This window comes from Tachypleus tridentatus, chromosome 13 (genome assembly GCF_004210375.1).
Source record: "Tachypleus tridentatus isolate NWPU-2018 chromosome 13, ASM421037v1, whole genome shotgun sequence".
In the NCBI taxonomy this organism is placed as follows: Eukaryota; Metazoa; Arthropoda; class Merostomata; order Xiphosura; family Limulidae; genus Tachypleus; species Tachypleus tridentatus.
In genome coordinates, this window is record NC_134837.1 from 84,067,614 (window position 1) to 84,081,243 (window position 13,630).

Genomic DNA, 13,630 nt, shown 5'->3' on the forward strand with positions numbered 1-13,630 from the left:
ATGCAAAATTGCAATCCACACTGAATTAATGTGAAATGACACCACCAGTGACAAGAAATACTGAAAAAAATATCCATACACTAGTTGCCTCTGCCATTGAGAAGCCTCCTCCTCTCAGAAGAACCACTCCCCAGGGTATTCTCTGTTGAATTACAGGCCATGTTACTAAGGCAGGACTGAGACCAGATTTAAATGGTTGGGCAGGTATTATGAACAGAAGTAACACTATTAACATAACAACAGTGGCATCTTTTGGCTTGCTGTAATCAACAAATATTATATGACATAAGTAATTAAAAAAAGTTTTATAATAAAATTAGTATCTAAAAAGATAAAATATACAATTGTCTCAGTTCCCCCAACTTCATTTGTGAATAATGTATCATATTAATATTTATTTTAAATATAACTTTCTTTTTAAAATACATTACTTTTAGATATAAATCTTTGATGTTTTAAGTTATGACCTAGGAAATCATCAATTCTTTTTTATTTAAGATAAAACTAATGAACATTAATGCATATTTGAAACTTTAAATTTAAGAAAAGGTTTTCCTGTAATTTTAAACTTTTGAAACGTTTTTATGATAGATTGATAAATTTTACTTAGTTTTGTATGAACAAATTCTAACTGAAGAAAAGCAAATACATTTTTAAAAATATCTACATTTTAATTGCTAGACACTATTTTATATGTAGTTTGAAATAAAAACTAAAACATACTAATCTCCAAAATAAGTGGCCCATCCTCTGGCAAAGTGGGGGTCTCTGAACATCCATAAACAAACTAACAAAATAAACAGAACTAAAACAGCTCCTTCATGGAATCTAAACAAGAAGAAAAGAAATTGATATGCAAATTATAACATGGAAATATTTTATTCAATTTGATAAATGTTTTAGTTCAACTTTTCTCAATATCAAAATTGAAAGTAACTTTTATCAAATCAAATTTCCCAAAATATCAACTGAATATACTTTAAAGTTTGAAACTCAGTTAACTGAAAAGCTTCTTAATATATTGGGAAGTTTATTAAGATAAATTAATAAAACTAACCTAGCTTCACAAACTATGTTTTTAGGGAAAAGTTTCATAAACAGATTTCAAATAGTGCATTAAAAGTAGATCAGAATAGAATGCAGTAATAAGAAAAACACAGAAAATGTTGAAAAATTAAAGAGAAAAAATATCAGTATCTATACTCAGTTAATACAAGTTTTTAAATTTAATTTTTCATGAATAATAGCTAGAATGAATAAAAACTGATTTGTGTTTAAAAGGAATGCTATAATGAATGATATTGCATCAATATATTAATTTATTCTTACAATTTTTATTTCACATTATTCAGGTTTTAGCCAGAAAGTTGTCACATATTAGGCTAGTGCTCTACTAACTGAAATAAAGGTTTAACTCATTAGTAGTAATTCACTTTTAACAACTACATTATACCTCTCTAACAAACAAAACCCATTCTCATGTTTGGTTTCAGGACAGTGGGTTCAAAAGTTTTCATGATAATAATATGTATTTTTGTTTTTATTTGGTTCAAGTTCCAATCCAAGTGAGTGAAAAGGTTAACTCTAGCATTTGCTAGAGAACTTTCATTTTCAGAACTCATACTATTTCACTGTGACTTTTGCATAACAAGAAAAATTTCAAAATAAATAAACTTTAAATGATCCTCAAAACTTTGTACATATACAATTCAAAACTATCTTATCAAAGAACATCAAATTTTTCTAATTTCCCAAAACAAAATCCCAATGATTTGAGGTAATGTTTTTAGGAATTTTTCTTTTTAAACTTACGTCATTGGTCCAAGTTCTTCATATTTATTCCTGATGATTTTCCTTGCAGCCTCATTTTGTTTGGACTGGTTTCCACAACTGTAAGAAGAGTAATCTGAAGTAGTCAGTGGTTTATCTCATAATGATACCAAGTTTAGATTTATACAAAACAAAGTTACAATATAAAATACTTTTAAACTGCTAAATGTAATCATGAAACAACAGACAAACATCAAAACCTTCTCAATCTATGAAGTGCCAGTGAATTCAAACAGTTTGGGTTATGACTTATTTTTATTTCTTATACATCAATTTTGTGTCTTATCACAAAATATTAGGCCCTGGAAATTTCATGAAGAAATGTGCCCCAGTGTTGCTGTATGCTAATTGTAAGAAATAAATCAGTGGGCATCAATTTTTAAATGACATTAGACTTAGGTAGTGAGGAATAAATGTAGATCATGTACATAATAGTAAACATTTAGGGAACCTTAATGTTCACAATGACCCACACAAAAGTTAATTTAACCCAGAGAATAATATGGATTGAATCACTCTTAGGTATAGTATTGTAATTTTCCTATAATAAAACCATATGCAGGTAATGTACTTCTGTGTTGTTTGTGTGTGTAATTAATTTTCATTAAAAAAAAAAGTTCCATGTGGCCTAACTGTATTTGATTTAGTGACTTATGTTTACAGGTCATGGCCAACTTGCTCGTATAAGGTCATAAGATTTTGTTCTGGAAAACTATTTAAATGAGCATGACTTTCGTTAATCACATGACGGCAAAATATGTTTTAAATTTATTTTGTTCTCGCATAATTCACGAAAACTACCATTATAATGAACTAACGCATTCAAGCTGCTGACTGCACATTGTTTATAAATAAACTGTATGTCATAAATGTAAAGATGATGGATGTCTGTTTAAAGTTTTGACTTCATCTGCTCACTTTCTATATTAGTGCTATCATTTGAGATCATTCATCAACATCTTAGACCATTGTACTTTTGCCAAAAAGTTAGTAAAATGGTAACAGTGTATTACACTAATGCACAGTGTCAGAGAATATAACATTAACTTTCAATTAATGTTTCTTTTTAACTGGTTCACTTTGACATACCAAGCATTTGGAAGCCATGATGTTCACACATGGAAATGAGGCTGCTAAGTATCAGTTCTGTGCAGCTTCTGTTAATAGGCTTTAGAGCTAATCAAACCTGGTGAAGCTGAGCATTAAATATGTAGTTTGCTAATCAACAGAAACTTTCTTGGTTATTTTAGCTTAAAAATAGTAAAATACTTTTTGTTTTGTTTTACGACATAATCTTATATGCTTTGAAAAAAAACTGCTTGTCTTTTGAAGTAATTAATTCAATGTTTTCCTTGCGGATCATAAATAAGGAAAGCTTGTTCTCTGAGAATATATTTCTCATCCCTAAAATCTGTAATTGAGGTTTATAATTTTTGGGATTATGGTAAAAATAATTATATTTTATGCTTAATTAAATGTATATTGATACCTTCCTGATGGGTATGATCTTTAAGTAAATTATTCAGATAGAATAAACAAAAAGCCACCATTAAATATAGTAGTTTAGCACATAAAGGAACAACTTAACATTTTATATTTTAACAGCCCTAAAGTACTTGCTGGAGAAAATGTATCACCTGTGCCACTATGATCATTATTAGTTTCTTTCAAAAGGATATTTCTGAAATATAAAATGTTAGCTATGTAAAATATTGCCAGCAAATATATAACCTACTTCCATATGAATAGTTCAAAAATCAAGGTAAAATACTGCTGTTTACTGAGTTAACAAAAATAGTGCTTAAGTAGTAGTGTATATTATAAAACACCATATATGTACGTATATAGACAGAGAACTCATAAAGGGAAACTAATTATACCTAGTGCTTCACATACATAGGAGGAAGTGTTGAAACTCACTTTTTACGAAAATAAAGAACTTGGAAGGCTGCATATGATAACAAAACACTAACAATAGCAGCTGGGGCTGCAAATAGTAACCAGTTGGCATAGTCCACAGATGGCTTGCCATGATATAACCTGTGGAAAAACAAAATTAGTTAAACATTTCTATCAAATATTCATCATCCTGTTCGAAATAGTATAATACTTTGTGTAGGTTTCACAAGGAGAAATAAAAATAATATATTTAAAGTGTGTCATAGCCATTAATTTTTATTTCTTTCAGTTGGCTGCAAGTTTTGTTATCTTAACATCATAATAAATGATCTAAAGTAAAACTTATAAAATAAAAAAATTACCTATTAATTTCTTAAATGAGTCAAGTATTACAACACAAATTACTTTGGTCAGAGAGCCCTATTTGGTTGGAAAACAGTTATTCTGAATACGTGATTACTAATACAACTTATGAGAATTTAACTTTCTGAGACGAAGTCCAGATGTTTAAAAATTTGACTTGTAATAAAGCTAGCTCTATAAGAACAGCGTACTTAGTTATAATGTACAAACAAACTCCAAGGAGTAAAAAAGCAAAGTACTGTTCATCCTACAAATTAATCAGTTTTCTATTACAGTGCTTCCCCGAATTGGTATATTCTGAAAATTATGAAATATTTCTTCCAGTAACTGTGAAATAAAACTGTTCCTAAAAGTAAATTAACGTGATAGTCATTATCAACTACAACTTTCATATATTTCAGCTCTTGTGATAAAGAAAAGCATTTTGTTAAAATAAAATTAATCTTTAGTAGTGATTTATTGTAGTTCTAAACTGATCATTCACTGTCTCATAAAAAGTTTAAATAATTTTCAACACATATGGAGGTTCTAGGAACACTTTTTTTTTTTTTAATAAAATATCGAAAAATACAAACACCTTGGTACACCACAGTTGTTGTAAATGGACAGAGAAAGCAGTACATTTAGTTTTATGCCAGGCCCGTATTTATAATTAAAATAAATATGCTGTTGATTAAACGATTGAAGACAACAATAGACCAACTACAAGTGTATATACATGCATATATTTATAATACTGTTGTAGATATATTGACCTTCAGGTATCTTTAGGCGGACAGTAAATTCAGAAACGAAAATGTTCTAAATCAAATATAACAAATAAATATCTATAACAATGCTTTCAAACAATAAAAAGATACACACACACACAAATATACATACGTATTACAGTGTTTAAAAAAAAACAAATCTGATAATTTGGTAAAAATATATGATGCAAGTTATAAAAAAAAAGAAATAAAAACTGATTTGATAAATACACAATTTTTATGAGAAGATAAAACAAAAGGACATAACATTAAAAAACTAAAACGTTCATTTACCAAATATGTTTGTTTGCAGGGGCCTTCTAACGAACAACGCTCGACATGGCCAGGTGGGTCAAGGCGTTCGATTCGTAATCTGAGGGTCGCGGGTTAGAATCTCCTTCGCACCAAACATGCTCGCCCTTTCAACCGTGGGAGCGTTATAAAGTGCGATCAATCCCACTATTCGTTGCTAAGAGTAGCCCAAGAGTTGGCGGTGAGTGGTGATGACTAGCTGCCTTCCCTCTAGTCTTATACTGCTAAATTAGGGATGGCTAGCGCAGATAGTCCTCGTGTAGCTTTGCGCGAAATTCCAAAATAAACAATCATCTAACGAACAAGTTTTAAATTTTTCAAAAGTACAATTGTGAAAATTAAAGGGTCGAGCCAGTGGTTCACCTGTGTCACAAATTATTATCTGCAAAATGTTCTTGGTTACGTTCTGCTGTTACCATGCTGGTTTCTCCTATGTTTAATTTTCCACATGTGCATAAACTTCCATTATAAGGATATCTACTTACAGTAGCATTTGTGTTTGTTGAAGTGGGTTCTTGACGGTTGCAGCGAATTACGGTTTTCAATATTGATGTTGTTTTCATTTGGCGTTTTGTGAAGCAAAGCAACTAGGCTATCTGTGTAAAACAACCGGTGAAATATAAAATAACAGTAAAAGTATTATAAAGTGTCAAAGGAAATTAAGTTAAAAACAGAGGTCCAACGTCAAATAAAAACTTAAATAAAATTAAAACATTCAATGGCCGTTAAAAATTAAAAACATTTGTAAGGTGGGCAGTGTCACCATCGCCAGTGACATTGTTCAACGTCAGAGGTAAATCCATAGCGAAAAACACGTCTAATATGGTGCCACCACTTACGGTCGTATCGATGGCATGACAGTAAAATGTGGACTATTGTGACTTGAGTGCCACACAGACTACACATTAGTGAATCAGTCCCAGGTAAAAGAAAGCGATGAGTTAAAAAAAAACCTGTGACCATTGCATAACCTAGTTATGACAATTTCCTTCTTCCGATCTTTACGGAAATAAAACGGCCAAAGTCCAATAGCAGGTTTTATCGGGAAAACCTTGTTATGCGTGGATACGAAGTCGAAAAGGAACAATGGCAGACCGTCTATTCTGAAAAAGTATGGCCCACTGAGGAAGGAAAACAACACCAGGTGGGATGCTGTGGTAAGGATCGAAGTTTTGGCGCATACAGTAATGACATTTGGAAACTGCGGAGGTGTAGAGGAGACTCATGAAACTCAGTGTACACATTGGAATGGAGAAGTGCAGAAATCCCCGTGCAGAGCCGAAGCCTCAGATGGTGAATAGGGTCCAACATTTTTAAGGCTGAGGTTCTGGACCACAGACCCACAGTCATTTTGATCAAATGAGGACACGATAGATCTTTAACATAGAAAATCGATTCTCTCTCCAAGAGGTGCAAGAGAGGATACGGGGGATGTTCAGTACCCTTGTACACTTGACGATTATCTACTTGATGTGTGGAGTGGAGGATACGGAGGATGTTCAGTACCCTTGTACACTTGACGATTATCTACTTGATGTGTGGAGTGAAAGTCGTCTTATTGTCAAGTACAAGCCCCAAGAACTTTGCCTCGGAGACTACAGAAAATACAACTTCACAGAGACCAAGCTTTGGTTAATACCCCATTAATGGCAAAAGTGCATGCAAATAGTTTTAAAGTGAGAGAGAAAAGGTAAATCCGTTTGTTATGGTCTACTTCAGTAAATAATTGAGGGCTGTCTGTAGCTGCTGCTCAATAGACCTCATGCTTGATGATTGATACGACATAAAGTCTGTTTTCAACTGCAGGGGAGTGTTGTCCAGTAATGGCATTAATCTTTATAATGAAAAGTGTGACACTCAAGATACAGCCCTGAAGTACTCCAAGTTCTTATGGGAAAGTGTCTAACCCACACAAACGTGAAATCGCCGGCTCATTAGAGAAGCTTCGATGAAGATGGGCAAATCGCCACGCAACCCACGAGTGGAGACCTCGCAAAATGCCATACCAACACGTAGTATCATAAGCCTTCTTAAGGTAAAAAACACAACAGAAATAAGATGATGTCACTTGAGAAAGGCTTCCTTGATTGACGTTTCAAGTCGAATCAGGTGGTCCACTGTCGTCAAAATTCACACTGGGTGGCTGAGAGGAAGTAGTTTGACTTGAAGAACCAAACAAGACGAGTATTAACCAACCTCTCTAATATCTTACAGAGATAGCTCATCAAAGTAACTGGACGGCAGTTTGAAGAAATCTTAGGATTCTTCTCGGGCTTGTTAAAAAGAGAAGATAATAGCCTGACGTTAAGCATCAGGAAAATCATTGTCCTGTCAGATCCTGTTAAAAACAATCAGAGAGGAGAAAAGAGATGGCACAGCATCTCGTAGTGAATAACATTATGTCCAACTGATGTGCTGTCAGATCGGTGAAGAGCAAGTTTGAGCTCCACCAGTGTAAAGGGGCAATTACAGTCACAAAGACGATAAGCATAAAAGGAAAGAGACGATCGTTCTGCCCGAGTCTTGATGGCTAAGGAGGTGGGGGAATGAAGCAGAAGTGCTAGATGCACGAGAAAGGCTTTTGCCGAGAGTATCAGTGATTCTCTGGAAATCAGCAACTTTCTGACCATCGGAGAGCAAGAGCGAAAGGGGGCAGAACTATACTGCTCACTGACTTTCCAAATATTGTCCTATATACTTTGAAGTTGGTGGTAGAGGAGATGCTAGTTGTGTACTTAATCTTAAAAGCCTTTCTGGGTTTCATGTCTCACCGAGCATGTACACAGGTCTGCTGAAAAGCAATGCAGTTTAAAAGTATGGGATGCCTAAGCAAGGTATCCCAGGCCCGTTTTTGAGCCTTCCGTGCCATATGACAGGCAGGATTCTCCTACGGACGAGGATACTGTGGAAAATGCGTCGAAGTTTTAAGAATATACTTAGTAGCTACTTGGACAATACAGTCAGTCACTGCTGACACACATTCATCTATCAATGGCTTACAGATGACAGTAGTATCAAGTTCTGAGAGAAAAGTTTCTGAAAGAGTGCCAGTTAGCCTGGTCCAGCTTCAATCATGGCACGCGGGTCAGGTGGCATCGATTGCGGCCGGTATCTCTCAAAATGAAAGGAAAATGATCACTTTCCCTCCAATATTGATATCGTAACAGTAAGGAATTATGGAAGGAGTCTTGCAAAATATACATTTAGGGATGCTACATTCCTTTAAAATGTGAAAAGTATTTAGAATAATGTCTTTAAACTGTTTGTTGTTTATGTGGTACACAAAGATAAGAGGTGGTTTGATACATGACCGATGAAGAGGAGTTGTGGTCTTAATTTACAACAGAGTTACAGTTTCTTTCAGGATCATGGAAAAGTCATTCAAATTCTGTTAAGCAGTCACTGAATTCATCAGGTTCACTACACAATTTCTGTATCCTAATGAATTGGGATTTTGGGATGTTCTTTTTTTGTATATTCAGTGGTTGGAATTAAAATGTGAACCTTTGTGTACGTATTTAGGCTTATAATGAACACTAACTGATATTTGATTGAAAGATGCTATATTCGTAGGCTAGTGAAGGATGGAAGTTATTTACGTAATGAATAAATGATTCTGGTTTAGGAATTTGACTGTGAAGATTCAAACGACGCCATTCATACATCTCTTGTACATGAAGGGTAAGGGACCATCATACTTTGTAAATATGTGTTCTGTGATATATACAACAAAAACGTTTACAAAATTTTGTCCCATTTTAGTCCCTATAGCCATACTGCTAACGTGCTTACGGGATTCATTATCAAAACATAACCCCTTGCATTTTAAACTAGTTTTGCTAAACGAATAAAAGTGTCAGGGGGAGTGAAATTCGGGACGTTTGTAAAAAAATGTCTCAAAGTTGTAAAATACAGTATACAATAATTTGATATCTATAGTAAATAGAAAGACCGAGTCTAGTTTGGTGTTAGAAGTAACTGTGTTGAAGAGTATAATGGCACAATAAGTATCCTTAATACAAGTATGGAATGAGTGGATGATGGGAGCCATTATTCATTCTAAATAACTGGAGTGATAAATTTTGTTGGTGAACATAACGGGTTCACCAGGATTGTTAAAGTTATGAATTTTTGGCACTAAGCAGGAAACACCTGTTACAGAGTCGGTAATTGGTAATATCAAATTTTTAGCAGATGTAAATAGTCCCTCAGCACCAATTAGTTCATTGACATTGTTGGTAATGATTTCATGATATTTCTGTAGCAGGAAGTCTCAAAACGGGTTGTATGATAGTAAGTCTCTCAAGTGATGTGAAGCTTCCTGGAGGTAAAGATCCTTACATCACACGACCACAGATTTTCTTTTATCTGATGGTTTGATAACACCATGTTCTTCAAAGTTTGTTTATTTCAAAACTACATTTACCTATATAATAAAGTGGTTGAAATGACCCACTGAGAATGCAAGTTGTACAAGGGGTTTTTAGTGGCACTGATTTTGTGTGATTTTACCTTGTAGGTTGGTGTTGTTTATATCGTGTTCCTAAGGTAAGTGTTTATTGGTTTTTAACTTAAATTACTTGTATGAAAATACGCTTGGAACCTTTAGGGTCGAAAAATAATTCACGATCCATTTGGACAAAATTCACTGATGTTTGGTCCAGTGAGGACAAATTTAAGTCCATAATTCAGCATGGACCTTTTTGCATTTGTTATGGTATGATTAAGTACAGTAGTTACAATATTAGTTTTAGTCGACGTATTTCTCTGCGTAAAATTATTTAACGAGCTGTTTTTTTTAACGGTGACTGCAAGTAGTTTGAGTGTAAAATTCCGAGACTTATGAGTTTGACTTTTTATTATGGAGGGCACAGTAGTAGTAAGTAGGGTTAAGATTATTTTAACAGTATTACGCATTTGTCTATCAGTTCATACAGTCTGTGAACAGTGTGTCTGACGATAATAATGAAATTCTTCCGAGTTTCTGCCACAACTGGGCGAAAAGTATTTAACGTACCTTTTATAAGACAAACTGATCTTTCGTATAATTGATGGCTTCCCAAAATGCCATCAACATGAAGTATAAATGGTAAATTATAATAATGTAAATACCAAGGTACATTTCAGAAAGGTGTGTTATTTTGAACTACATTTTCAATGCAGTTTTCATTAGAAACTCATACTCTGATTAATAATTTATTATTACAAATTAGAAATAATCTGTTTATGAAAATATGCGTATATGCAAAAGAGGAAGCTCACCTAAATTCTACCCAAGGTAATAAATAATAATAAAGAAAATCAAGATTAGCTTAGATTGAACATTAAATATACCATTAAGAGTAAAGCTACAAATCAAAAGAAATATAACATAAAGACATAGTTTACATAGCAGAAACGAATTATCCCATGTGAAGTTAATACACTCTGAGGAAAAGTAAGATCACTATCAGGCTAACTATCTTTCACCATATTGTGTTTATAGTCAATATTACTTCAAAACAATGCGCCTGTTCTGGTGATTGGCAGCAAATGTGTCTATAACAGTATCAATATCGAGTTGTTTTGCCCTCCTGAAGTTTACTGATACGACAGCAAGGTTGCTGGTGTGGTTGTTACCACTGCTGTTGCGCAAGTATATCTTGAGAAGCTTCAGACATGAGAAACTTCTCTCACAGGCAGCTGAAATGACAGACAGTCTCACAGCGATGCATACAAGTTTGTGGAGGTCCATGAAGGCATCCTTGTATGGCTCCAGCATGGTTGCAAGCTCCAATGGTGTGTATACATCCTGCCCCTTGTCTTTCTTCCTGGCAATTAACCGGTTCAACTGGTGGACCTCCACTGCAAGGTCATCCTCTGCCACACCATAGTTTGCTGCCATTCCTAAGTGTGCTTGCTTTTCCAGAAATATGGAGTGTTTGGGATTCAATGCAGTTGCACCCATCAGAACACCGCAGGCATCAAAGGAGAATCTTCTATTCAACTCGTTGAGCATGCTGTCTATGATGGCATAGAAGGTGCGTCTCCTGGCATCTGGTGTTGGTTCATCTCTTTGGCCAGTTCTAGACGTGATTATGAATTCGTCTGGACAACTGGGGACAGATCGCTGTCCACCTTGATGCACCGTCTCAGTGCATATTCCCACTTTCTTACATATATCCTCAGCAGACTCTTCCAAGTCTTTCCATACTGCTTCAGTTCTCATTTCTGAGAGACCAGAGATGACAGTTTGTACTAGGTCCTCTGCAGAGGCCAGCTGCAGGTCAGGTGACTGGAGGTGGTCTGATAGCTGTTTTGTCATCAGCAGTAGTTTTTCTATGGCCACTAGATGGTTACAAACTGCTGATCCAGGAGGATGCACAGGCCCTTTGATTCATTGTCCCCCTCCACAATACACTTTATGGTTGTCACAATGGCAGGGAGGATTCTTTTCACAGCCAGACAAGCAGCATGTTGGTAGGCCCATCTTTTGTCTGACAGTCGCTTCAACTATATGTACTGGTCCACGGGTTCAAGCTCTTTCTGTACCTTTAGAAATTCTTCATGCACAACCGATGTAGAGAAGAATTTGTACAGCTTCTGAATTGTCACAAAGAACTCTGCTGCAGCCTGGACGTTGTGCACACAATCAACTAACACAAGGTTGAGCCTGTGTGCATAGCAGTGGACATACACAGCCTGAGACATCTCTCTCCTGACTCTCCTGTACGCCACTGATGTGCCCTGACATGACTGCAGCTCCGTCATAGCACTTGCCAATGCAGGCATTATGGTCAATACCACATTTAGCCAGTCTCCATGATTTTCTTGAGCAATGAATCTGCATCCAGACCTTCAGCAGCTGTGAAGTCCATGAACTCCTCGTGAAGGCTCTGTTGGTGGAGGTACCTTACCACAATGGACAGCTGTTCTTGTTTGCTCACATCCTTTGTTTCATCCACCATTAGAGCAAAATGCTCAGCTTCCATGACCTGTTTGCTGATATCCTTCCTGATCATTCCACCTGTGATGTCAAGCAGTTCGTTTTGGATATCATGGTGCGTGTACTTGGCATTGCCAGGACCACTCAGCTTCTTCTTCACGATTTCATCATATCTGGAAATCATGTCAAGAAGTTCCAGGAAATTGCCCCAGTTATCTGACTGACTACTTTCTCTGTGACCTTTCTTGGCTTCATCCTGGCAGGCTGTGTAGAGCAATAAATCTATCATGGCTCTTATGTAATATCGGTTTTCCTCCACAGTTTTAGCATGGCTTGCATCGAGAGCATGTTGAATCCTTGCACCCTTTGTTTTCTGCAATTTAAACTCTGCCCAAGCTTGCATGGCAAACTTGCGTCCTGCAGTATTATCATGAGACTTCAGTGATGTGGTCGCCTTCTTCCAGTTCTGCAAGCCTTCATGGGTGAAGGACTTCTCAGTTTTATTGAAATGTGTGTGACTGAAAAGATGACATGCAAAGCAGCATCTTGGGTCACAGAGTACTCCAACCAAGAGTGCTGATCACGCCAATTCTTATTGAATGACCTAGAGTGGCTGCTGTATTCTGTGGCCGGGTATCTCTTTAAGTCTGGACAGGTAGGACCACTAACTAGAAGCTGGCTCAGGTCCTTGGGTCCTGGTGGTAGTTTTTCATCCTGGGTGTGTGTGGTGCCCTCTTGCAGCTGGGGTCCCGCACTAGTCGTATCCACATTCTCACCATCACAATCACCACTGTCCTCCTTACTTGCACCACATGTGTTTGTAGAACCATCTACTTGCTGCCTCTTCTTGGGTAACAGGTAGTGTTGCATAATCAACCCTATGTGTAGTATGACCGGTTTATGTTTTGGTGGGTGATGCCTGACTCTTGTCTTGTGTGTTGGAGTCCTTGTTTGAAAACGAGTCGCTGATTTTGATTTCCTTTTATTAATCCAAACTGAGTGTGTGTTCCAGTGTGAGGCCGAGTACCAGAGAGAGCGAGAGCCGCGTAAACAAACATAATTCCCTTTTATACTGAGCGCAAGAACGTCAAAGTGACCCCCGAGTCGGCTGACTGCTATTATCACTTTTTACTTCCAAGTTGTGTTAGTTTATGTGAAACGAATGGGAATTTCTCTCCTTATATTGGCATTAGGGCTTACAAATGATATTCATTTTAAACATTGAAATCTAAGGAAAATGATATAACATATATACTATTGGGTCAATTCATGAATAAGCAACAAATAACAGCTAAACATAGTTCAACATTACGAACAACTGTTTTGCGGCATTGAAATCACCAAATTATATTAATAGCACATGAAAATCCAGAACATATCCGTGAAATACTGTTAGAGAAAGTGTTAATCTTTAACCATATAGCACAAGTACTTAATTAGAGGGTAGTGATAATGTAAAATTACAGGGCTAATTAAGGAACACAAACACAGCTTTGATAGGGCATGTTGTAAAACTGTGGGGAGCTAATGGGAGTGAGCAGGGGGTGGGTGG

At 35.9% G+C, this 13,630-nt stretch overlaps 1 protein-coding gene across 2 annotated transcripts in view; it reads right to left on the reverse strand.

Annotated features, from left to right (window-relative positions):
* LOC143238313 (Na(+)/citrate cotransporter-like) overlaps positions 1–13,630 on the reverse strand; it is a 69,537-nt gene that overhangs the window by 8,478 nt on the left and 47,429 nt on the right. For both annotated transcript variants that reach the window (XM_076478414.1, XM_076478415.1), the window contains exons 7-10: positions 3,751–3,870; positions 1,813–1,890; positions 724–828; positions 80–260 (exon numbers count right to left, since the gene is read on the reverse strand). In XM_076478414.1, coding sequence (XP_076334529.1) covers positions 80–260; positions 724–828; positions 1,813–1,890; positions 3,751–3,870 — 484 coding nt within the window. The remainder of the gene's footprint in view (positions 1–79; positions 261–723; positions 829–1,812; positions 1,891–3,750; positions 3,871–13,630) is intronic.